This window comes from Anopheles stephensi, chromosome 2 (assembly GCF_013141755.1).
Source record: "Anopheles stephensi strain Indian chromosome 2, UCI_ANSTEP_V1.0, whole genome shotgun sequence".
NCBI classification, from domain to species: domain Eukaryota; kingdom Metazoa; phylum Arthropoda; class Insecta; order Diptera; family Culicidae; genus Anopheles; species Anopheles stephensi.
The window spans coordinates 42,756,271-42,782,725 of NC_050202.1; the positions used below are offsets into that span (position 1 = coordinate 42,756,271).

Here is a 26,455-nt window from a genome sequence, read left to right on the forward strand (position 1 = left end):
AATGCCATTGCGCACAAGAACATAGATTACGGATTGGGATTGGAGTATTGAAAACGTCGCCAAAAGTTTCTTTTAATGATTGATTTTAAGGTAGTAAAATTTACCATCAGCGGGGAATTAAGAACAAATTAAATCTGGCAAATAGGATTCTTAATTACACAATGAATGAAGAAAACAATTAGATACATCGCTGGCTGCAAAACATCATCTCTCTTTCGTTCTACGCAACGAATCTTTACGCATCTACTGAAACGGTGCTGTAGAGATGAAATAATTTGCCTGTGCCGACAAGCGAATGTTTGTGAGATGTCTGGCTGACTGCAATCAGCTAAATGACTATACTTGGTTGGCTGTTTATTGCGCACAGCGATGCAATACCGGCAGAGTAATTGGCAGCGAACGAAACTGAAGTTCAAATAAGCTAGACGATGCATATTGCTTGAATATTAGTGTAGTATTATTGTTTACTAAGCGCAATCCTTTGGATGCGGGTGCGTGTTCGTTAAAAAGAGTGATGCAAAACGAGTTCTAGAAGAAGTTTCAAATTTATGGTTCATTTTGCTGCTCGAATTGGATTTTGGGTTGATAAAAATTTTTTTTATACACTTTTGAAAGATGTGGTTACTCATTACGGTGGAAGATTCGTGCCAATTATCATGACAGTGTTGGTGCTTTGAGATTCTTACTTTATCTTCTTCATCCCTGGCACTACAACCTCGAGAGGTCTCGGCCTGCCATTTCTGGCTTTCTGTGACTTAATTTTACCAGTAGTAAAGTTTGGATGGACCCGTAGCGGTTTGGATGGGATTTGAACATCGGCCATGATGTACAGATAGATGAAGGCATCTTCGAAGTCGTCCAAAACTTCACCTATCGGGTCAAAAGTCAGCACCGACAACAACATTGATGTTGAGTTACGCGCTAGGGTGCTGGCAGCCAACCGGTCATACTACAGCCTGAGGAAACTTCTCCACTCTAAATACCTGTCGCGACGGACGAAGCTGGGATTGTACAGAACATTTACAGCCCCAGTACTCACATACGCCTCTTAGACATGGACTCTGTCCAAAACTGACGAAGTCCTCTTAGCCGCGTTCGAGAGGAAGATGCTCAGAAGGATTTGTGGCCCCGTATGTGTGGAAGGACAATGGAGGAGCCGCTACAATGACGAGATCTACGAGCTGTTCGATGATCTCGCCATCGCGCAGCGCATTAGACTCGCCAGGCTCCGGTGGGCTGGTCACGTCATGAGAATGACACCGGACGACCCAGCCCGTAAAGTCCTTTTAGGGCGTCCATACGGACAGAGGAGGCGTGGTAGGCCCAGATTGAGATGGAGTGATGGCGTTGATGCGTCTGCAGAACGGCCGGGAAACGGATTGGCAGACGACGGCGCTAAACCGTGAGCATTTTCGAGGATTGTAGCAACAGGCCAAGACCACAAAGCGGTTGTAGCTTGTGTAGTGATTGTGTATCTAAAAAAAGTAAGTTTGAATCAAATATGAATAACCAATATGAGCAAATCAGCTCAAACACGAACCACTTTCGTAGCCCAATAAAATTAAATTTCGACCGAGCCCCTTTCACGGTTTGGAGAAGGAAATGTCTCCAAACCATCGTGAATTGTATTAATTTTTGTAAATTAGTTTTAAGCAATACGGCCAAGCCGTTCTTCACGAATAACAAAAATAATTCAAATATCGCTGGTTTAGGTAAGTCTAAAACGTAGAAACTAACGTCGAATGTGATTTAGATTCTGGTGATGTACTTCTTCTTCTTCGCTGGCACTACAACCTCGAAAGGTCTCGGCCTGCCATTTATAGCTTTCTGTGACTTGGTTTAACCCGTAGCACAGTAGTCAGCCCTGCGTACGGGGAGACGGTCTGGATGGAATTTGAACCTTGGTCTTGTGAAGACCGGCGCCGTTGTCACCTCGGCCACCGGACGCGACCTGGTGATGTACTGTGCCACATAATTTCATGACGTTTCATTATTGAACTGAATACAATAACATCGAGAGTTTAAAGTCGTTTTATAAAAAATTTGATGTACTCCTGTTTGTTCTTCACTATCCCAGCGATCGAGCGAGCGATGAGTAAAAACAGTTACCCACATCACGTGAAGTATTAGATCAAGCAATGAAATATGTTCTGCACGTCAGGCAAAAAACATGTCTAAACATTCTGAGCGCCACATCAATCGAGTTGATGTGTAAAAACATCGAACAGAAATTTAAATGAAAAACGCAAAAACATGGTAATGAAAACAGAGATCAGAAAGAACTGATGAAAGAACGCACGACGATGAGGTTGTTTAGAAGGGAATGCTGGCAGTAGCATTGGGTCTTGGAACTGAAATGAATAAGAAAACATTGGTATATCCTTTCCCCCCATTTCTTGGTACCAGCAGCACGACCACAGTTTCTCGTTTACTTTCCGTGCAGATACGTACAGCGACAGCGCGCCCTTTGGCATTAGCTCTAGGTATTCGCTCTCCGCGTGTGTATGTGTGTGTGTGTGGCATGGGGCTGGAACGTGCAAAAGATCCCTTATCCTGGTTTTCGTGCATGTGTACACATAATTCCTTCTGGCAAGTCGTATGTGATTCAGATCACGACAATCGAGAACGAAATGGATCCTCCCCTATTGTTTTACACCCGGTAGTGCCGAGTTTTGGCCCCGACCGGTAGACTGCGGGACCGGAGGACTAGCAAACGGAGAGCACCGGGTGGCAATCGGCAGTACGAAGTGCAATCGAGTTCAATCTAAGTTCTTTCGCTTCCAACGAGCATTCCACATACGACGTGCTGAACCAACACAAGCAGGGCAGTAAAAAAGCATCCCAATAAAGCCCGAGCCAGTAGACAAGGGTTAGAGCAGACAGTGTGGAAAACCCTTTAGGGAACGCGGGTTAGTATGCTTCGTACTGCTGGAGCTGGTGCTCGTGCTGCTGCTGCTGCTGCTGTGAAGTATAAGAAAAGTTTTGTAGCAAAACCGCAGTAAAGAAACTGGCACTGGGACCGGAGAGTTTTGGCTTTCCGAGTGTCTTCCAGCACACTCTGAAACGCACTCGGTGGTTCGGTGTGGCCTTCTGTGTATTTGTTGAGATTGTTTGAGCAAAATGCAGGTCATCCTAGTCGGCGATCCGGTGTGCTCTGGTTGCTTTAGCACACACACATACACACACACACCGACCATGTTTGTATGTATGTTCTGTTGTTTTGCAGCCGTTATTGGCTTATTCGCGGTTTGTGCCACTCGTTATAAAATCTACGAATATTTGTTTGTTTTTTCTTCGCTTTTTGCAGTAGTTGTTTTGCTGTTTCTTGTTTTCTTTTTGCCTTTTGCTGAAGGTTTTGCTTGCCTTTCTTTCGACTTTTAGCGACTTACCGTCGTCGTCGTCATCGTCGTCGTTACCGTCGTGAGAGACGTACCTACCGCATGCATACGCGGATTCAATGCGATGGTTCGTTAGTCGATCGAGCATTAAAATGGGAAAAGAAGCAGCGGACAGGTGCAAGCGGGGTAGTAGAAACGGTAGAGCATGAATAACAATGCCACCCGCATAAGATTAGTCGAGTCGTACCTGACTGTGTGTCGCAATGCACTTTCAGTACATCCCACTGGAACTCCCATAAACCCCACCACAGCACCGATATTGTCGAAGCAGCTAATAATGGAGAGAACGAGGTGAGTTAGTGTGTGTGCGCACCAGGAGGACTTAATGGACATTGTTTGTGCTTGGAAATGGTTGCTTAAACACGCTAATTATTGTGGGAAAAGGTTGATTAGAAGTGATACCAAGAGAATACAAGTTTTTTTATAATGTGGATTAGGATCCGCAACAGTTCAAGTGGAATAGTTGGGTCGTTTGTGGTGACCGACCGTCCTATAAACAGTTTCGTTAATTGTCGAGTAGTTGGAAGGGTATTAATTTACGATGTGTTGTAGAATCTTATGTAGAAGAAATTAAATGGTTCAATTACGTATAATAGAGATAAGCAACCTTTTTGAGCTTTAGGACATAGATTTTCACGGATTTCGGAATGAGTTGGTAAAGTTTAAACTATTCCTGCATTGTCGACGAAGTGGAGTAATTATAGGAAGAACTTGATTTTATTGTACTTTATCGACACTTTTCAATATGAAGTGGAAGTGGACAAAACATCACTGTGTATCACCAAATATTGTCTTTGAATTTTTACAGTATTCATGATTGAGGACAGTTCTTCACAACAATATACAGATTCAAATATTGTCAACACATGATATTTCTGAGTAAAAGACTTGTAAATTTGTTTAAGCTTTTAGGGTTTTTAGAAGTATAGAGCTCGGAGAATAGGATCGTTCGAGCCGTGGCTTGTTTGGCGAGATGGAACAAAAAGGAGCGATGCAGACTTGAGAGAAAGGACATCAAGTTAATTAAACAGAAAACCTGCTTGAAGCTTGTACGGATATGGAAATATCTTACTTCAATGATTTCTAACCCAAGAAAGCGCCTGAGAATAGACTAATCAGATGAAAACGGATAATGAAGCGTCGAACAGTTACTCGAGTGAATTTGCGTTGAACACTCTCCAGTTTGGCCATTGCAGTCAGGCTTAGGGGAGACCCCAGACTACGGCTACGTATTCCAAGGAAGATCGAGCACAGCAGCAATACAAGGACTTCAGTAAAGAGGATCGAGAATTTCGGACGGTAGCCTAACAATTCGCCTAACAAGGAAGTTAAATGGCAGTGACTTGTCAGACACCTAACATAGAAGGAATGGAGGACGGTTTGAAGAGTACAATAATCACCAGCCGAGGCCACAGGAAAGACAGTTTTGAGATTATCTTTCACAAATGACAGCAATAAAAGTGGATTAAGGATACTTCCCAGAGGAACTCCAGAGGAGCCTATATAGGAGTCAGACAGACAAGACTTTCTTCTTCTTCTTCCCTGGCACTACAACCTCGAGAGGTCTCGGCCTGCCATCTCTGGCTCTCTGTGACTAAATATTACCCGTAGCAAAGTAGTCAGTCCGTACAGCGCATTAGACTCGCCAGGCTCCGGTGGGCTGGTCACGTCATGAGAATGACACCGGACGACCCAGCCCGTAAAGTCCTTTTAGGCCGTCCACAAGGACAGAGAAGGCGTGGTAGGCCCAAATTGAGATGGAGTGATGGCGTTGATGCGTCCGCCAGAACGGCCGGGATAACGGATTGGCAGACGATGGCGCTGAACCGTGAGCGGTATCGAGAATTGTTGCAGCAGGCCAAGACCGCAAAGCGGTTGTAGCGCCTGATAAGTAAGTAAGTAAAGTAGTCAGTCCTGCGTACGGGGAGGCGGTCTGGATGGGATTTGAACCCCGGTCCTGCCGTGTGAAGACCGTCGCCGTTATCGCCTCTGCCACCGGACCGCCCCAGTCCGACAAGACTTTAACTCTATACAATCTTGCGACTTGAAGACTTGAACCAAGACATTAACCCACCCTTAATTACAAGTCTTTCTAGTTTGGCAATCAGCAGGTCGAGAGGAAGGTAATGAAATTAAATCTACCAAAAAATCTAAGTGGATGACAATCATTTTTGTGTTCGAACTAAATGCTTTCAAATGACATATTTTTCGTTTTGTACGTTGGTTTTTTCTTTATTTTGGCTTAAAGACTGGCTAGATCATGATAACCATAAGATGGCTTACTAGTCATGTCTTTAGTTTATGGAAATAGTCCTATTGATCGGGATTTCATGCCTGATCCTGCCCGGTCTCGACCATCGGACCACCCCAACCTTGGCTTGTTTATTTATTAAAAGTAGATTAACCAAGATATTAATTCATCATATAAGTTTGATGCTCATGATGCTCATGATCATCTCATGTCATGTCGGATCGATAGTGCCAAGAGGGCCAATCCAGGATGCTAACGAATAGTCAGCTCTTGCTACAAGAGATCAATCTGGTTTTAAAACATGACATGGATCTCCGCTTGTTTGATAATTCAACTTCCCACGGCTAATTATTGGCAAATTTCAATTAATGGCACCACTTTCTAGCAACACGTTGCCGGAGGATGCGATTGAAACGTTTGTTCCGGAGCATTTTCACAACATTGAAAGTCAATAAACCGTTTGTCTTTTGCGGTTTGCGCTAGAAAGTTTTGCTCCCCACAAATGGTTTCGTTGAAGCAAACAACATCCGAAAAACTTGGCATCATGCGGTATGTCCTTTTAAAAAGTTTTCCAAATTAGTTCACACACTCCTACCACGCCATGCCCGTTTGCTTGCTAGAGCTTGACACAATGCGGCTAATGAAATCACTCGACGTGCTAGATTTTGTGGCCCTGATAGCGTTAACCTGTTTTTAGAAAGAAAAATGCGCTTGCTTTCGGTGTTTACTACTGTTGTGTGACCATCGGAAAGGCATTAAGGATTTTTTGTGTACAATACCTTTCCCACTGCAGGGTGTAATACGACACAACCGCGCTGACAAAACAACCCGTAAACCGTACTTTGATTTGAAGAGAAAAACAACACAACTAAAGAAAACAGAAAAAAACCTTAATCGAAACAAAACAGAATACAACAAACAAAAAACACACACACAAACAAACAAACATAAAAGCACGACACATCCGATGTTCCCACGAAACCTACTCAGCAGTTATCTGGCGAAGGCCAGGGATGGCTGGAAATGGAACCTAATCAAATTTATATCGTGCTCCTAAACTTTGAGCACGTAAGCTATTTGAACTTTAAATTAATTTTCTGAACTTTGCTTCTTAGGCTTCGCGCATCCCAGTCATTGTCGCGTGTGTTTCGTGGCCTGTTCGCCGTACGCGCTTGTTTTTGTTGTCCCTATATTCAAGAAAACGGATCGCCAAAAAGGAGAATCAAACGGCGCGCTAAAGTTAATACGCGCGTGTGGCGGTGGCACGGTGGCGAAAAAGGAAAAGGTGTCTGATTCTTTTTTTAACTGCCGTTTTGTGACTTTTATCAGGTCTTTTTGGCTTTCTCTTTCGAGTACCCAGTAGCACCGTACAAAAGAAGACAACAGACAAGCAAAAAACAGTCAAGTAAAGAGAGACGCCAACATCAACAAAATGGTGAAACGTAAGCAACACAAATATAGAAAGTGGTCCATTGAAAGTATCATGCTACTAGGAGTCATTGGGCAAAAGTTTCTGCCTTTTTTTGTTGCTGCTTCGTTTTGTTTTGACGCATTCTTTTGCTGCTTCACAACGGTTCGGGAGGGTTGTGGAAGCTATCTTTCCCTCCCCAGGGCAGCTGGTTTGACGATTTGAAGTGGCTTTGAGGCGGGATGGCAAGTGTCCCAAAGTGGCTTGTAGTTGATTTGAATGAAGAGTTTTGCAGTTGTTTCCCTCCGTCTGTTGAAGCATGAAATAAATCCTAGGAAAAGTTGTGGTGTCCAAACAGGTCATTGATGGGAGAAGTTTCAATTGCGGTGGGAATTAGTACCATAAGCGCTAAGAATGTGACGCACGGCGGTACATGACACAGCATTGGTTTACATTTAGAGCAGTGTTATATGTTTCTCATTATAGTCATCGGAGGGTTTTTATAGCTTTTAGAAAGATGTCTTTGAAAATATGAAAAGGATTATTTTTTGTATGGAACTGCTACTGTATCAACAATTTACAGCATTAAGATGTTGATTATATGAAAATGAAATAAAATAGTTGGAAAAGTAAACATACTAAGCCAGTACACAATAAAGCACCAAACACCGATGGACACATGAAATTCATTCATTTCAAGAAGAAGAAGACTTAATATTTGTTAAGAAAGGGAGTTAAATGAAGTCGGACATATTAGAGTAACAGGAAACTACGCCACTTATAACACATTTCGTGATAGACAGAGTTCCAACTTATTAGAACATGTATATTTTCAATTCTCATATACGCCTTTGAGACTTTACCACTGTCCGTAAATCATGCGTTGTTGTGAGTTGCATTTTGGTGGAAAATTGTCTGTAGAATTTTTGGCTTCTTAGGAATGAAAGAAAAAACGAGGAGCGATTGTGAAGGAACCCGTCTCCGATGGTTCCTGGTCATGTAGTGAGAATTGCACCAAACGAAATACACCCATGGAAGTATTTTTAGATCATACACATGAAGAGAGAACGGTATCGGTGAGTGGTTTTTATATAAACGGCAACGAGGTATAAATAAGTGTAGCATGTCTTTCTATGGTCAGCGTGACCTGCGTCGTTATGTTAAAACGACGACATTAGCAGAAGGATCGTTGCGAGACTGATGCGACAGAAAGGCCTGCACATTGGAATCGAAGATGACTGCGCTCAGAGAGGCTTTCTACAGCAGAGCCAAGTTTAAAAAGCCAAACAGGTCAAGAGTCAAATAGAAGAAGCATTATGTAGTTTGATAAACACCGTCAATATTTTCCCAAAAAATATCTCTTAACTTGGTGTGTAAACAAAATCACAAGACAAGTCCTTCCTTTTTGTTGTAGTAGCGTTTGTTCGTATCGCGGCTTGTTAAATGTTTGAATTCTGGAAAAGGTCACTTCCGGTGACACAATTTATAAATTTTCCATTTACGACACAATCAATTTTTCCTGCATGGCACATCATTGCTAGCGACATCTTTCCGATTGACCTTCTTTTGATTTGGTGCTGCGTTCCGGCACTAACACTCTTCCATTCGATGATATTTGCCTGTCGACCACCGGCAGTCGCATCGTTTCGTCCATCTATGCCTTGCTGTGTCCTTCGTATCTCCCTGGGGAGCAACAAATCAACACTCTTGGATTGTGGGGACCGTCGTCCACATTCGCCACAGTCGGTCGGGGCCGATTTCGGTCGATAGCGTCGGCGTCATGCTCGATTTGCTCGTTCAGTATGTTGGCCGTAAAATAGTACCCCCCCCCTAACATTCCCGTACTAACGGCTTTCACTACCCCGAAGCTTCCGGCGTCTAGAGGTTTCCGGTTCGATACCACTCATGCTTGTAAGCGCCGTCCTTCGACATCGTTGTCACACGTTCGCATTCGTGAACAAGCCAACAGGCGCACTTTGGGCTAGTGCTTCGCCAACGTACACGTTGCTCAACCCGACAGGCAGGATGGAAATCAGACAGCATAAAGAAGACAGCAGCACACAAAAAAAATGTACCCATTCTCCCCGTTCTGATAGGGAGCTTCCGTTTAGTGTTGAAATCGGATGTTTGTATGTTTTTTCATGTGTTTGGTTTTGGTTTGCCCGTGCAATGAAAGCTTTCTACAAGATGAATCAACCGTGCTATTTCATGTCCTGTTCTATTTCGTCGCCGAGGCAGACCTCCGAGCCTGGAAACAAAAATTAGCTGTCAAGTGTTGATGGCCTCTTGCGGTCAACCTGCCGTCTTCCGACGTCTGCTCACTTCAGCCGACTAACGATCAGTTTAATTTGTTTCAAGCGTTCCGTCCTTGTTGTGCTTCATTTCCGGTTTTAATTAAAGGCATCCGGCTCGAAATGCGATGTGGCGGCGGCGAATGCTTTACGAGGGCCCGGTCGGCAAGTGCCCGGATTCATCTGATGGTGACATTATTGTGGCTTTAATCGTTCAATTGCATACATCCGGTCGAAATGCCATCGCACCCACCTAACCCACGGTACGTACAGGGTCGAATTGCCTTGATAAGACAGCTCAATCGTATAATGTGACACGCGAAAGAATCTCATCTTGATAAACAGGACACAACCGTTCATGAACGGGCGCAACAAGATGAAAGCAGAGGCTCTCGCACAACGGTTGGGAACACGCAAAAGCAATTTCTTCTCATTCTGCAAAATTGACCCCTTTTAACCACTCGAGCCTCACTCGTTCGGTGACAAGCGAATGACGAATCTCCAACCCTCGCATGCCCGAAAACTGCGTAAGGGCAGGTACTTCAAACATAAGCAGGTTCTCGGTTCTGGTCGTCTGAAGATATCCGTCCCGCGCTGGCAGACAAGCTTTTATTCATCGCTATGAGTACAGTAATAATGCGCCACTCTAAACCATTTATTTGCATCTAATCTTCATTCTTAATTCAGATCTTGCCAACTTTTGACAGCTATTTATCGTGTCGAGGCGTTCTGGTTGTCGAGGCTCGTACCGTTGCTTGCCCGTTTTTACTACCTTTTCGGTTTGTTATGGTACCCATGCCTTTGCCAGGTCAAACCAAACCGGGGCCCTGGGAAACCTTTTCTGCATTGAGATGTCAAAAGCTTGGCTGACAGTGTGCCTCTCGAGGGTTTTACTACACCTTTACCCGTAGTGAACGAGCAAAGGAAGGGGAGCAGTAGCAGTCTGACAGTGCGATGTGAAATAGCCGGGCTGGACCGGATGGCAATAATGAAAGGCGACCCTTTTTCCGAGGGCATTTAAATGAGAGGATCAGCTTCAACAACAAATCCTCGTTTTGGGTTTGAGCGAAAAGACGAATTAGATGAAGATCGCCCTAGGCCATAAGTTCTAAGAGAGATACTTGTTGTGGATGTTGTTTTTTTCCTTGCTTTTTATTGCTGCTACTTAGTATACCTAAAAGACTTCGTTTAAAGTGGATATTTTGTAGGTTTTTTTTACAAAGCTTAACGCAACCCACGTTGGGACGCGATTTGTTTCCCCGTTTTGCAGTGTAAAGTAATGCCGGACTTGCCGTGCCTAGAAAATGGTTTCCCAAAAGTACAACTTTCCAAATCTGCCACACAGAAAAGCACTGCTGGGCGTTAGTGAACTGTTCCATTTTTTTTTGGTGCCAGATTCTAGAGTAAACAAGGATGTGGTTAAATGTCATCATTATATCCTTTCGTTTTCTTCTCGTCCCGTGTCCTTATGACCGGTTCGACATGGTCATTCGAGGGTAATGGGATGGTTTTTGACACAGTGATGATGGAAATTTCATGTCATTGCCCAGAGGGCAAACCTTTTTTTCGGTTGTTGAGTGAGTGATAGCGGAAAAGTGTTGACAGACTGTAGGGATAAAAAAAAGCAAACTTCATGCATAGATGGATCGGTGTTTAGTATCTATTTTCTCCTTCCAACTTGGAGTCGCACGAAAAAATGGACGTAGTGCGAGCAATGGTACCGAGCATGTAGGATTATAAAAAATGGGAAACTCAACTATGACTATGTACTGCCTACAGTGCAGTGATGCGAGAAGATAATGGTATTTTTTCACTGCAGTAGTCAGGAAGGGAAGCAGAACCATATACCACATACACATTCATATGCGGTGTATCTGTAGTCGTAAACTATGGTACGCTTAATATGGATGGAAAATGTAAGCAAAGAGTAGAGTTTTTACAGCTCTGCAAAATCAAAACCGACACGGAAGGAGGTGTGAAAAACAGTGACCCGAAAAGGGACATTACTGAACAGCCCGCCCAGATGATGACCATCGAAGAAGGTTCCCGGTACCGGCGCCCCAATGAAGTGTTGTGTTGCAAAACTGTTCAAGCACTGGAGCACTGTGCTCGTTTAAAAGTACGTTTGCCAAAGAGACGCACATTGGAACATATTTCCCAGCATGCGATACTGTCCGGTTGGAAGTTTTGCAATAAATAAACTTTTTCTTCGTCTTGTTTCCTTGCGAGGGGAAGACGGCAGGAAACACCGGTCGGTACGGTTAGTTCGTTATGGGTGGATCAGTCAAATGTCAGCGGCATTACATAAGCTCTACCGAGAAATAAGAGTGGACAAAGGCGTATAAAGCTTGACGGGAGCAATCATAGTTATCATCAAAAGTACAAAGGTAGTGTTACACGCGTGACGCTTGGCAAGCAGGAAACTTACATGAGTAAACGGTATCGGTGCCTGTATAATCGTCTCTCGTTATGTACTCTTGCCTTAAAAAAGTTTATCCAACCGATTGTCAATGTACTTGGACATTAAGTACCAGGCGTCTCCATCGACAGTCAAATTAATCACTAATTTTGTTGGCCTAGGCTTTTGAAAGAATTATGCAATTTCATTAACTTTTATGTTGTTCCTCAGTGAGTCAAATTACGATGCTTAAAATCTTATTGCAAAAAACTCCTAACGTATGCAATTCAAGGACTTGTTGAACTACGATTTTCGACTGGATTGGTGATCCACCCAATATTTATCGAAATAATCATTTTGTTATATAAAAGTTGCTATCCATTTATGAGCAAAGCTATCCCCGTGAAGATAACTTCGAACAAGCAAGTAACGGTAGTGAAAACCGTTAGTATTTTTGAAGATCGCTTCTTGGATGTAGAACTGGTATAACATTTAATGATTGATCTGTAAGTGGACTTTTCAATGCTTTACATAACGTGGAAAAGTAATATTGTCTCTTAAAATGTACACATGGTAAGGGGAATTTCATCCAATGAATGGCATTAACATCGAGTACCAGGCGTCTCCATGAGAAGCAAAATTATTTCATTATTTTACTAGCCTAGCCTTTTGTAAAACATCTTTTCTTTGTTTCTCCTAAAACATATACAATATTGATTCTACTTATTTAAATCACCAGAAATAAGTGCACAGTTGTTCATAATTAAGAAATGTAAAGACAGGTAATACTTTCGAAGATATAACAAATGGATGACACCATGCGAACATCTCGCTGGAAGAGTCAACCATGCGTCTGAACGAAGCAATATGTCGAGGAACTTGTCAACTGTATTCTCAAAAACTATTAGTTGATGATTAATTCTATAAATTGAAAGCAAAAGGCAACATGTAAAATAGAAACGGATCTTAATCTTAATATCAGCAATAATGATCTTTGAAATTTGAAAAAGATTGCAAAAATCATTTTAATTCGTATTCGAAAAAATGTAATAGGAATTAAAAAAATCCTTTTCTCAGGAATGCCGCTTTTATATAATTCCTGTTATCTAAAATTCCAGAAATGATACTTAGCATAGTACGACAAAGCTAAACGATCAGAATCGCAATCTTCAAGCAAAGAATTGATTGTCGATAACTGAACTTAAAAAACTCCTCTAAGTTTAAATTTCTTTTTAACAAAAACACCAATAAAGACGTCAACATCGATTGGATCCAATAGATAATCATCCTGAATTCAAATTCATTTAAAATAAGTCACTCTAATTGAAAAGCTTCCGGCACATGAGCCGAGCTGGCTGGAACGGTACTAGCATGGCTGCTACCATGTCAAACGCATTCATTTTGCTTTAATTTTTGCATTCTAAACGGTGCATAATTACGCTGCACCGTGGAAACGCAACTGCAGCCGTGTCGAGACTAATACGGCGCATAATTTATAACACAGTTGATTATCATTTCAATTGTTGACATTCTGACACCGCCTCTAATGGTGTGTTTGTGTAGGCTAATGTTCACAAATGGGATCATTCATGCACGGTTTGCTGCCGCTGACGGGCCGGCGCATCATAACGCGCGGGGCCTGGCATTGATAGGACCAGGATGATTAATCAGATAATTTCATTATCATCATGAAACAATCTCGCACTGTAGATAGCGGTGTTCGATGATTGCCATATTTATGACCGGATGGCAGCACAAGAGCTAATCAATAGTATGGGGGATGTGGATGTGGTTTTTCGGAAAATGTGAGCCATAAATACCTCGTTCCGGGATTGGCTCCTTGCGGCTAGATTCCAACGGTGCTTGCGATACTTCCGAGTAAATGGTGCCAACTTCAGCCAAACATCGCAATATTAGCTGCCCGGTGGAGTAATGAGAGGGCAGCAGCTGGAAGGAGAAGATACAATCGGCGAAATGAATTAGAAGTGGGCTGAGAAATAAGCTTCCGCAGGATAGCAACTACCTGAATGATAAGATCCCGTGATGCCCAGTGAAGATTGTCATGCGTTGGATGCAGCACTGTAGATTCTGTTCCAACCTGCAAGTAAAAATGAAAACGGGCCATGAATCAGCGTACTTCTTGGCGAGCAATTTAATTAATGTAGTCCGCGTGACAAAACAACACTAATGGCCTATAGATTACGGGCAACGTTTGATCGCAGATGCGAGTGAGTAACCAATAAACAAGTGCCGTGTACAAACTTGAAATGTAGTTTTATTGATGAGTTACCACTTTATTCGTTTTCGTTACATTTCCGCAAGCATATCCGATCCGTAGGCTAGTGCTGATTGATTTCGGTGAAACACCAACCGTTACGGTAACAGTTCTTGCACCAAAAGTCGGCCACGTTTGAGATGTGATTTTATCTGTCCATAAAACCAACTTTACTATTGGCGGTATTTCAATGCCGGCTTTGTCTCTTTTGGCACTTCGAGGTTTGAGCTTTTGTGCCGTATGGCGCCTAAACACTGAGCGCTCGATAGTAAACTATGCATGTGTTGTTCTTGACTGGTGCGCCACATGATCCAGAACTCAGTCAGTAAGAAAGTGATGCCACTTTGATGCTTTTCGCTCGTTGCCTTGTTACCGCTGCAGAGTGATAGCACACATAAGATCGTGAGTAGCAAGAGTTGGAAAACGGTTGTATTTTGTGTGTGTGTGTGGTTCAGTACAGAAAGCCCCATTGGAGGTAACATTTATTTTTGGCACATAAAATATTTATGCTCACTTCATGGTCTAGCTCCCGAAGGCCATCAATGAGACACGAGGGCATTCCGATACGCTCAGTTTAATGAGTTTCGCAAAACCATTGCACACATATAAAGAGGCTGCACGAAAGGGGCAATGGAACGGCTGAGAAGTACCCGTGGCGTGGAACAGATTGATTAAACATTGCATGCCGTGCTATATTGAAAGGAATACAGTCCATTATGCTACGCCCACACAATGGAAATGTAATAAAAACATCACACAGTTATGCTGTGCCGTATAGCTATTTGGTTAAACAGTGTAACAACAATTGATGTGTGGTGATTTATCAACCTATAAGAAATGACTATTGCTTGTTAATGGTATGTCCCTATCGTTTTGGATTGTTGGTTGGATGGTTTCAGTCATGCGATTTAAGTTGTCTTTCACCTGCAGTTATAAGGTAAAGCAATCGGCTAATCAATGCACTAAATATATAGTAGTAGTCCTTGATTTACAACATCTCTTGGAGGACAAACTATCCTAGAAGATGAGGTGCATTGGATGGCTGGAATATTAGACTTGGAATAAGGTTTCATGGTAGATATGGCTTTTTCAACACCACAGTCTTTTGGCAGATGAGGTCCTTCGACGTGGAGGTCTTTGGGAAATACTGTATTTTGATACGGTATAAAAAAAACTAAGCAGATGCTTGAGACTCTGAGCTTTCAAGGGGCTCCAAGGAGGACCTGGAAGCCTCGATCATTTAGAAGGGCCCGAACTCCGTAAGACTTTAATCTTGTCTCGGTCAACAGATTTAACGTGTTAGGGGCCTACAACTTTAATTCTGCTTCTTACCTCCAAGGGGCTTGATTCACCACTTATAATGGAAGACGGGGCGGCCCGGTGGAAGATGCGACAGCGGCGCCCCTTTTAACACGGCAGAACCGGGGTTCAAGTCCAATCTGGGCCGCTCTCCCATAGTGAAAACTGTCAATCAAACTATGCGGTATCAATAAGTCTAGCCGGCCAGAAATGGCAGGCATTACCTTAAGTGGTCGATAGGCAAAGAAAGCAAAATAAGAAGAATTGAAGATAAAATTCCTTGGGAATATCTTTAGCAACGTGCCTCTCTGGGCGGCCGCTTGACCTGACCGTCACCACTTCCAAAGCATACCATACTTTCTCAAGTTTCTTTTTACTATTGATATGTTGATAAAGCATACAAAGTACCATGCGCCTCCATTCCATTAATGACACAATTGAACATGAAAATTTTGTCATTTACTTATAGATAATGAGCAGTGATAATTAAGCAATCATATAAATGATAAAGAAATGATCGCTAATAATAAATAGTAATCAGAATGCTCTTGCATGAATAAGTACAAATGTATGCACACATTCAATTATTAGAAAGTAGCGTACATAAGCGAACGAATCAACGACCCAAACATTTATCGCGAGTTTTCTTTAAGTTAAGAACCCTTTTTTTCCTACAGTTCCTATACTTCCAATTCCTTCTATTTCAAATGATTATTGGCTTGTCATCTGTTTCACGTATGGCTGCAATCAGCTTTGCTTTAAACTATAATTGACCGCCTAATGGTTCGTTTCTGCTAGCTTCTGGGCAAGCATTCGCTCAACATCACATAGTTTCACGCTGATTGAATGTTACCGGAAGTGGAAAAACATCATTAATGTCGACATGCCCTCTCTATGGTCAATCAAACCGTTCTATGGCACAATTTCGAACCAGCGAACGTTAAAACGGGCTAAGCTTCCTGTTGCTGCCCGGCCATCGTTTGCCATCGTCGATTCCGCCGGCCAAATACGCTCGGTGACAAGAAAGTATGGTTCAAAGCGGGCGAAGCAATGTGATTCAACCGCGCCGAAACAGCACTGACAGGGCGAGGTCCGTGTCCTGCCCGGTGCTATCATTTCGTTGCCGTCGTGTCATCGTCGTTGGCCAAGCGAGCGTACAAGAGTGACGGAAATAAAATGAAGACGATAATCACATTTTAAACGTCTCGCTCCGGTGGACCCAGATTGGAAGGTTTACTCGTCCACTTTCCCGTTCCCCCTGCTCCGGTCGAGGGTTTGGGCGTTTCCGTCCACTTGCTCTCGCTCGCTCTCTTTTGCTCGATACAAGGGCAACAATAAACGCCGGCGACGTTTTCATTGAGTGCCGGGAAATAAAATCGCACGTCTTCTCAGTTTGTCAGCTGGAGTGAAAGATTTAAATTTATTGTATAATGTGCTTAAGGAGATTACTCACGCGACTGCAAAGGCGGCCTTGTTTCGGTGCAGCAAAGCAAAAATAGATAACTGAAACATGGACAACGAGCTTTGCGCCGGTACAGAGCGCGCGATGCAAAAAACAACGTAAAACGAGTCGAATTTCCTATGGTGACTTCCTGTTGCTGGTGTAGGCATTTAGTTTTGTGCTGGGTCAGCACAAAGTTGATTTGATTTCGTTGTTGCAAGCCGCCTGACTGGTCATTTGTGGCTCGGTTTACTTACGATTTTTTACGCCATTGAGCGACATCTCATCAAAGAATACAATCATAATAATGAATTGCCTTTTAATTTAATTACTGAGTAATGATTGAAGTTGAAAACTGATACATAAAATATTCGGGTCTGCATCAAGTAAAACTATCGAAATACATGATACGCAAGGAATAAATACAGAAAATCAAGAAGATCAAATTAACACTACGGAAAATGGTGTGTTCCAATATTACACCCAATTAATTTCAATACGTGGGTTTCAATCAAAAACAATAAATGATTTAATAATATTTAAAGCAATCCTTACACTAACTTTTTGGTAACTACCATTTGAGCATTTATAAGAAATATTTGCCAATACTCCTTCTGTGATGGTACAGTGTTCTGGATTTTTTGTTGCATTTCGACCGAACCGGCACCAAATTCCATTTGAACTGTTCTACCTTAGCAAAGTTTGACAAGTTACGAGTAAATAATTTCTCGGAAAAGCAAAAATATCAGACCCAAACCTTTTTAGTAGAGTTCATATTCGTGGAATATGTTGCTACTCCGATTACTTATTTCCACTAAAGCACACATTCATTATGACTTTTTTCCAAATCTGATAAATATAGCACTAAACCTTCCTATGACCTTTTAAAATCTAGGCCAAAGCTTCTGCAAATATTATGTTTGCTACCAATGATATTTATAGCACTACCGGCGAGGATTATTCTTGCCTTCGGACTATATCTAATGTAACTTCTGATGCCCAACTTTACATTGTCGAAATGGCTTAAATCCCGTTAAAGCAAGGTTAGAGAGGCCCCGTTTCATAAAAAATCTGAGGCTTTGGAAATATTGTAAGAGACTCAGAAATGTGTTGTCAAATGTCTCCAACTATTACTAGAAAATACTAAAACAGCAGTTTTTGAGGTCATGTCCATGTATCGCTAACCAAAGTTCTGTCCCGCGTTCAAAATCTGTCATTTTTGATTCACTTTTTGCGAGAAAATACAGATTTCGTAGAACAGCTCAACTAATCTCAATGAAATAAAAAGATTCGGACTGGCACATCCTGAGAGGTCGTTAAGCCAAGAAGAAGAAGAAGAAGGAGAAGGATACGTCAGAATTGTTAGTGTAGGTAAGCGAAGGTATGCGAAGGGTTAACAAGATGTTACCAAGATGAAATAATTAGTTCAATGATTACTCGATTTCCCACAGCTTTCATTGTGCTTCTGTACGTTTTATAAACGAAAATGAACCCATGCATTTGGAGGAAAACCATGTCAACTGTAAGTAAAAGTAAAGGAAAAACGTATCTATGGATGGTGCAATCATAAACTTCGTTTGTCCAGATTGTTTGTAATGAATACTTTATGCTCGGCTCTCGGCAGGAATACAAAAACCATATTCAAAGTGAAACAGTTTTGAGCCAAGGATTAAGGTACTGAAGCACATCCCTTCGCTATACTTTTGGTACAACAGTTTTGTTTTCACCTCACTGGATTAAATTCGCGGAAATACTATTTCACGATCGTCGTGTGAGCACACACACTAGATGGCGATGGCGATTGGATCGTATCCGATGCATCGGAGTTTTATCCTTTCATCATGCCCCTATTGCCTGTGGGCAGCTGAGAAACGGAGCGAATTACAGTTTTCGACAAAAGAGCCATAAACGGACCAACCAACCAGCCAGCCAGCCAGCACCACTGAGACGTCCCTGCGTTAATTAAAACTTTTTCTATTCGGTGAAAAAGGTTCATCCGCCGCCCCAAGGCCCCGGGTTAAGGTACTGATGCAACCGGTGCACGTTGGTACCGAGCAAACGATCTCGAGTTCAGGTGAGTGGTTTGAGTTTCGCTAAAAACGGGCACCCAACTTGAATCCTCGTCGCAGCGAAGGCATCCGATGCATCATGCGGCGATAGAGGGTGTTTGCATGTTTTGCACTCTTCTTTTTTTGTTGTTGTTAGTTCTGTTTGTTGTTGCATTGCATTTTGGACAGTCTCATCTCCCCGAAGGTGGCAATCGAATGGTGCAGCAGTGCTACGCTCAGTTAATTTGTGGCAATTGTGTAGCATCCGAGCGAGGCAGAAGGGCCGAAGGTGGTGCCCAGCTGTCGGTGGCAACCGGTTATCGAGCGATGGTTGTAAAGATTGTTCCTATTGACAGCAGTTTATTGGTTGCTCAAACGACACATTCACACTGGCACATACACACACACCAAGCACATTGGGCAGGATTAGACTCGAAAGCGGAAGAATGCCCCAAGTGACGGTATCTACGGTTGCCAACAATTTGTTTACTTTTACGAGCACTGCGAATGCGCCATGTGAATAGAACTTTTCCGTTCACGTTCAGGTGAACGTTCAGCTCCAGGAACATCTCCTCGTTTCGTTCGCTAAACTTTATTATCCTTTTTTTGTTGCTGCTCACATCTCTTTGGCCAGCACTGGTGGAGGATCGATCGCGAAGTAATGTTGCCGATTTTCGATACATTTTTTTTTGTGCTTGGTAGCTCCTAAACCCCTTCCAGCTATTTATCGATGTGTACAGATATTGAATTTTTTTCCATACCAACACTCGCGCGCTGTGCGCCGGACGACTCAGCAGCCGATCGAACGACCCTCATTGCTGAAACTTGTCAAAGCTTTACTGTGGCAGCATATGCCCGAAATGTAGATTTGCAGCCGCAACGTAAAACATTTCTTCTGCTACAGCCTACGGTGCCGCGCTGGAGTCGAGCGTATGGGTTGACCAAGAAGAATGTTGGGTATTGAAATTATTGGCAACCAGCTCGCATGCAAGGTGTACCTGTATATCAGCGTGTGTAGGTATTTCTGAGCTAGTTACAAATATGTTCAACTGCTAAGAAAGGATAAAAAACGACCTCTGAATAATGCCACCAACCATAACCGATGTGGTCTTGTCCCTTCACGCCACATCTAGAACATCTCTCGTCCCTAAACGAAGGGAAGGAATGTGGTTGCAAATGCTTCAGTTTTTTTTCTCTCTTCGCCCAAACACTCAAAGCTGACGAATCCGATATAAAAGCGTTGGTACGAGTAGCGAGTGAGCAAGCGAGAGGTCACAGAAAATCTTGCCAGGCTGGCGCCGCAATTTCGGTAGCTTTTGCCCCGGGACATGATTTATTGTGAGACATGCTTGGAGATATATATATGTGTGTGTGGGATTTTTTTCTCTTTTCATTCCTGCAAAACCTTTTCTGCGCGGTATTTCGTCACAGATTTAGTGAATGGTTAGTGCGGTGCAAGCTGCAGTCCGTCAGTGAATGTGACCACATCTAGGGATCAAAATGAAAAGAACACTTAACATAAGGTACGAGGTAAGCAGCAGGTTATTTTAGGTTACTGTACAAAGGTGAAGAATGCTTGCGGTACGGTTGGTGTATGTGTGTGTGTGCACATGGGGAAAGTTTTTCAATTCCACTTCGTATAATTTATTTTATTGGTTCGCCTTTGGAGGTTTGCTTACACTGACATGAACCATGAGAGAGAAGTGTTGGAGAATTTGCAGGTGTAGGCTGTAAGGCTGAAGAGGTTGGAAAAAGCCGGGTTACGTTGCTCGCCAGAAAGCTTTATTCCAAAACTTTCCTATTCGGCTCACCTGCCTGCCCACGATGGGTCGCTCGGCGGACCAGTATTGAATGGTAACAGCTTTTTATACAGTTTCATTCTGTCTGGTTTTACCATACACGGTGAGCATTGCATGAATCTTCCAAATACGTGAGAGTAAAAAAAAGACAAAACACAATCTGTGCAACGTTCTGGCTACCATGTGTTGATCTGAAGCATACACGAATGATTTTTTTTTATTATAAAAGAACGGCCTGGCCGTATTGCTATACACGAATGATTTAATGGGATTGAAATTTTCAACATATTGGAAACGATATTGAGCTGTTATTTTCCTTTTCGGTTAATGTACAGGTTACAATCACCTATTTGGCTATTCCATGTTCGAACGAGCACGTTTCACAATGAACACATCAAGTCATTAAAGAAGGGTGAGCGCCTCAGCCAAGAGCTTTAACACAACTCTTGAGAGCGAGTCAAGCGGAGCAGTGGTGCTGTAGCATTAAAGCTTGTCACCAGCTGGATGAGCCTTCACAGCACAACACGGTAAACGATGACAGGTTTGGACAGTTTGTAACGCAAGTGAAGGATCTCTCTGCCCGTTGGCCAATTAATTAGTGTGCAGAAAAACTGTTGCTATTAAAACTCACCCATCCTCCGGGAGGGATTGACTGCTCGGGCTACACGATCTTTGATGTTTGCCTATAGCGTCTCTCTACGGGCCATTGGCATCTATCGAAGCGATGTTATGCTAGTAGCCCAATCCTTTTCACCTTCCACTCCATGGTTTGCCGACAAGATGAGCTACAAAATTGTCATGTTTCCTAGAAAGCAAACCTTTCATCTCTTCACTCCACTCTTCACTCCAATGGCCACTCTTCACAGTACCAACAAGTATCACCGACACGAGGCAAATGGAATCGACTTACCGGATGGGTGGGTCATTTTACGGTGGTGAAATGTGATGGTAAAGGAAATAAAATCAATTGAACAGTTCTGCACGGCTCATAGGATCACTGTTCGACCGAACGGCATCTCCATAATGGAGAAAATTAATTGTTTGCTCGGGTTATTATTTCCCCTGACAACCAGTTTCGCTTCTTGGAAGCTATGGGGAGGATTAATTGATTTAAAAATACAAAGCAACATTAAACACATATTTGCAAAGGGTACGACTGGTTGGATTGAGATGGTAATTATTGTGATAGGAATCTTTAGTTGATAGGGTAAAAACATAAACTCCAATGACAACGATGACTGATGTTACAGCTAAACAATCAGCAACTTTGTAAGGAATCAACCACTTTTAACAAACAAAATAAACAAATTTATGCTCGATTCTCGATTTTAGTATTTTTGTTAGTATCGTATTTTCTCTTTTTCTACAGACCTTATCTAGTGGCAGGATCGGCAATAGAATTGTACTGTCTTAACAGTCTCCCCGTACGCTGGGTTGACTAAACAATTACGGGTAAACTAAGTCAAGAAATACAGGTCAAGACCAGTTGAGGTATAAGAACCAACGACAGAGACGAAGTAGATTGAACAGAACATTCATCAAATTATTGATGAGATATGGGATAGTGAATCGGAGCCTTGTGATTGAAGCCTTGGCAGTATGCACCCCATACACAAGAAGCTATAGGTGATAGGCTAGAGTGATATTAAAAGATTGATTTGTCCCATTGGTTGAAGAGATAGTAGGAAACTATCAGGAGTAATGGCGTTGAGGCATCCGCCAGAAGGTTAGAGGTATTAAGGATTAAGTAAGAGATAAGTAACTACGTATTCCTTTTCGTTTTGTGCATCTCAGTTTTTTCCTTGGATTACAACCTCGAACGGTCTTGGCCTGCCGTTTCTGGCTTTCTGTGACTTGATTTAACCCGTAGCAAGGTAGGCCTAGCTTTCAGACGAATCTTCCCATCATGAAGTACGTGTGATGTATCATGTTACCAGTCATTGCATTCGTTGTGCGTCGAACCGTCCTCGGTTCAGTTAGTTAAGTCTCCATTTATAGACTTTACGTGAAAAGTCTTGAATTTGAGCAGTTAAAAACACAAAGAAACTTTATGTAATATGCAGACTTTTTAAGGTATATGAGTAGTAGAACCTGTAATCCGCAGGACGTCTCCATAGCTCCTGTATTTATAGCTAAGGCGTCACTGACTGCACCAGCTCGCATCCAACCTTCATCGTGAGATTGTGTACGACCTAAACCCAGTTCCGATTTGTTTAGGAATTCCGCATTGTGTGTCTTTCACACGGAATGTTGCTTTATGGCTAATCCTTTACAGCTCCGCGCGACTTTATTTCATACCTCAGCAAAGTTTGCTTTCGCTCTTTCCACTTTCATTCAAACATATGGCGGTACTCGTCTGGAAGATGGAACTAGCGTGATAGGCACTAACGGAACATCGAAACCAAAACACATCACTCACCTCCAGCTATCGCATAGCGGAAGCACTTTCCACAGCCCATCGTTTAAGGGGAATGCCGGCCTTCAACCCTGCACAGGATAGAGCTAATCGGGGAAAGAATGTGTGCTCGCTCGGTCGCTGGTCGGTTGTTTGGCGCCATATGAATTAGGACGGGTTGATGGGTGCGAAATAAATTTCATTTACAACAGAAAGCACACACACAAAAAAACGCATAGGGTAAAAGACTTGCTGCCAGATGAATTATGGCTGTTTGCGTTCGTTCCGATGTGGTTTGGTTGTGTTTCTGCAACACCGCCCTCATCGGTGTTTGGTGCAAAAACGGGGAATGAAACATGAATAGACTTATCTTCCCAGTACCTGTCAAAAATGATGAACTAAGTGTACGTTGTGAGTGATTTCGTTTAGCTGCGTACGGGAAGGGGCCAGGGGTCTGTCTACTACGCGGGGGTTAGAGTTGCCACCAGTGAAGAATGAGTTTCGAATTGTATGCTAAAATAGGACTCGTGGAAAATGATTTATGGCCGGACAATTTCCTACGTTGTTTATTTGAATTGTCGTTACAATTCTGATAGCAAAAGAGACGCACATTTTTCGATGGTTAGTAGAAATTCTAGTAGCAGTGTGAAGATGAATCAGCTATCTGAGGATGTTGGATTTATTGGGTTGAGAACGTGTATGTTGTTCCCTAGAGTTTATAAGAAAACAAACCAAAACAGAGCGAAAACTATCTAGTCCCGGTATTTTGTTTGCATTGCCCTCCACGGCTTATCGTCATCTCTAAACGTAAGAAATCGTTGTTAGAATCCCACCAAAACTGTGGCAAACCCATTCTTGTTAACTTCTAATGATGCTTTCCATTTCCTGGTGAAGCATGTTTTGTCCCATGGGTTGGATAAGCGTTGTACCGTATTATCCTTAGCAAGGAAAGAGACCTTTACCTTGTTCTCGCGAAGGATTGCCATGCTTACGGGAAGGCTTAAAGTTGTCACAGTCTTTCATTTCTCTTCCAGCGAAATTCGCGTACCGCAAAACCCGCTATTTTATAGCAACGTAGCGAGGGCACTAGCACACGCACAAAAAAATGCGAATAAAAATATAAATCTCATTTCCACCAGAAAAAAAAAGGTATTCGTGGTTGGGTAAGAACACTGGTTTCTTCGCAGCCACGGCTTTTCTTGATGAAACGTAAAATGCAAAAATACAGCTCACACACTGTTCCTTTTACCGACCTCCTTACTTACCGAGCACACTTGCACAGTTAAATGGTGAATTCCACGGGCAACCCAAGATAAGAGTTTTCGGCTGTTGTTTGGTTGGACAAAAAGCGGCACTAAATATGCTCAAGATCAAACTGTTGTTGACCCAAAGGAACACCGGTACGCCGACAGTGAGGATCGGAAAGTACAAAGCGCCCGCGTGGGCTGCGTTGGGCGCAACCACGATTGAAAGCCCATGCTAAGGAGAGACAATTTTTTGGTTCGACACGGAGTGTGGCATGCAGTGGCGTTTCCGGTTCACCCAGAACAACCCCCGATCCCAGAACAACGGTTTGTCGGTAAACTCCCTGGTGGATCGTCATCATCATGCCGCCTTTTGGAGGGTTTACGGTACCCTCTCGGGAGGCTATACTTTCGAACAGCGAAGACAGACAGACGGTTTGTTGTCCGTGTGTGTGTGCGCACGTTGCCTGAAAGTTGGCTGCACTGAAAACTCAATTTTCCAGTTGAACCAACGAAAGCGTCATCTGCTCTGTGCCCTGCTCGGTAAACCAGACTAAGGAAGTCGGCTCCACTTGCTTCCGGGAGCTATGGCCCCCGGTCGTAATGCACTCTAACGGTTGCTTTCGGTGCGATTTTTTCTGATGCTGCTTCTGCTTCTTCTTCTTCTTTGTCTTTCTAGAATTTGTTTCGAACGGTAAAGTCTTCGTTCGGTGCGATTCTCCGCTCGGTTGGCTTTCCCCACGAGCAAGTCAAACGCTTTACACCTTCGGCGAAGGTATCTCACTGGGAGAAGGGTTGGAGACGGTCGCCCGAAAATGGCACCCAACGATGCATCGGGTTAACGCTTTTCGCAAGACCTCTTAACCTTGCCCCGCGAACACACACACACACACAACCGGAAGCTATCAAAAGGTGAGATCCCACAAAAGGGGGACAAGGGAGGCGGGAGCCCACCGGTCTAGTTTTTATTCGTTCACAAACTAACTCGAAAAGCGTCATGGAAGCTTTCACACACACACACACTCAACAACAAAAAAAAAAAAACCGACGAAGGAAAGACTAAATCCCAAGCGATCCTTTGAATAGCAGGTTGACGATGGTGATGAAAACTGGAAAACTGTCAGTGGGAAAAATAGTTCATTATTTCTTTTCACCCCCTGTTCGCGGCGGGTGCGCATGGTGGAAATACACCAACAACGAACCAAAAAAAAAATGCCCAGACCCAGAGCCAACTTCGAATAGTCTGAGGAACCATCCGCCCCACCGGAACGAACGGAACCGGTGACGCGCTGATATATATATGTATATATTTTTTTTGTCTTATTTTCCTCTGCGTAGGCATTCCACCGAAAAACTTTTTTTCCTTCGTTTCGCAGCCCTCGGAACGAACCACCCGGTTTCATATTTCTCATTTTTCTCGTTAAATCCGGCTTGAAATCGCCTTCCGGAATCTGTCTCCGTGGCTTTGGCCTGTCCCTGTCCACTCTCCTCGGTCCCGGGAGTTTATTTCTCCAAGCTGTCTGCCTACAGAGAATATGGCTGGGCGAGCATGAGCGGGTTTGGCATGAAATAGTTTTGCTTCCGGGCGTGCGTTTTTGTTCTTCGCTATGCTTATTGATGCCCGGGAACGATGATGCTACGACTAGTTCCAGCGCACCCGGTAGAAGCACGTCAGAAGATAGCTAGCACAATAATTTCCGTAAGAAGCGCTTGGCCACAGCCTTGGCTCTGCATTCGATTGTGGTGTGTGTGTGTGTGAATCGGTCTGTTGCCTCAGGTTGGCACGACGAGCGCGACGTTTGTTGCTGCTGTGATCCAAACACCCACACACACATACACACACACAAAGACACGGGAAGTAATTAGTGTTTTGCAGCGGAAATTCATTCTTTCTGGGGAAAAGGTCTTTAGAATTTTTCTTAAACAATATTATAAGGCAGCATCACTTCATCCGGTCGCCGAGAGTTGACGTTTTCGGAGGTGTAGGTTTCTTTTTGCGCTTTCTGTGTCTGTGTCTTTCACTAAGAGTGACTCCGACTTTGTACTTCGGTATGACTGATATGAGAAAGGAAGACGACCCCCGAGGAAAGGCTTAGTGCGAGGGTTCTGCAAAAATGGTACGGTACGGCGTTTGTTTTGAAAAACGGCTTCCTCATGAAAGCCAGACAGAGCGATAAAATCCACTCATCCGTACCCTAATTAACCTTC

General features: G+C 43.2%; 1 protein-coding gene across 4 annotated transcripts in view; it reads right to left on the bottom strand.

Moving 5' to 3' along the window:
* Positions 1 to 26,455, bottom strand: part of LOC118507493 (V-type proton ATPase subunit d 1-like) — a 131,490-nt gene that overhangs the window by 15,477 nt on the left and 89,558 nt on the right. For all 4 annotated transcript variants that reach the window (XM_036046019.1, XM_036046022.1, XM_036046021.1 and 1 more), the window contains 2 exons: positions 13,770 to 13,844; positions 13,567 to 13,693 (listed from right to left, as the gene is read on the bottom strand). In XM_036046019.1, the coding sequence (XP_035901912.1) occupies positions 13,567 to 13,693; positions 13,770 to 13,844 (202 nt within the window). The remainder of the gene's footprint in view (positions 1 to 13,566; positions 13,694 to 13,769; positions 13,845 to 26,455) is intronic.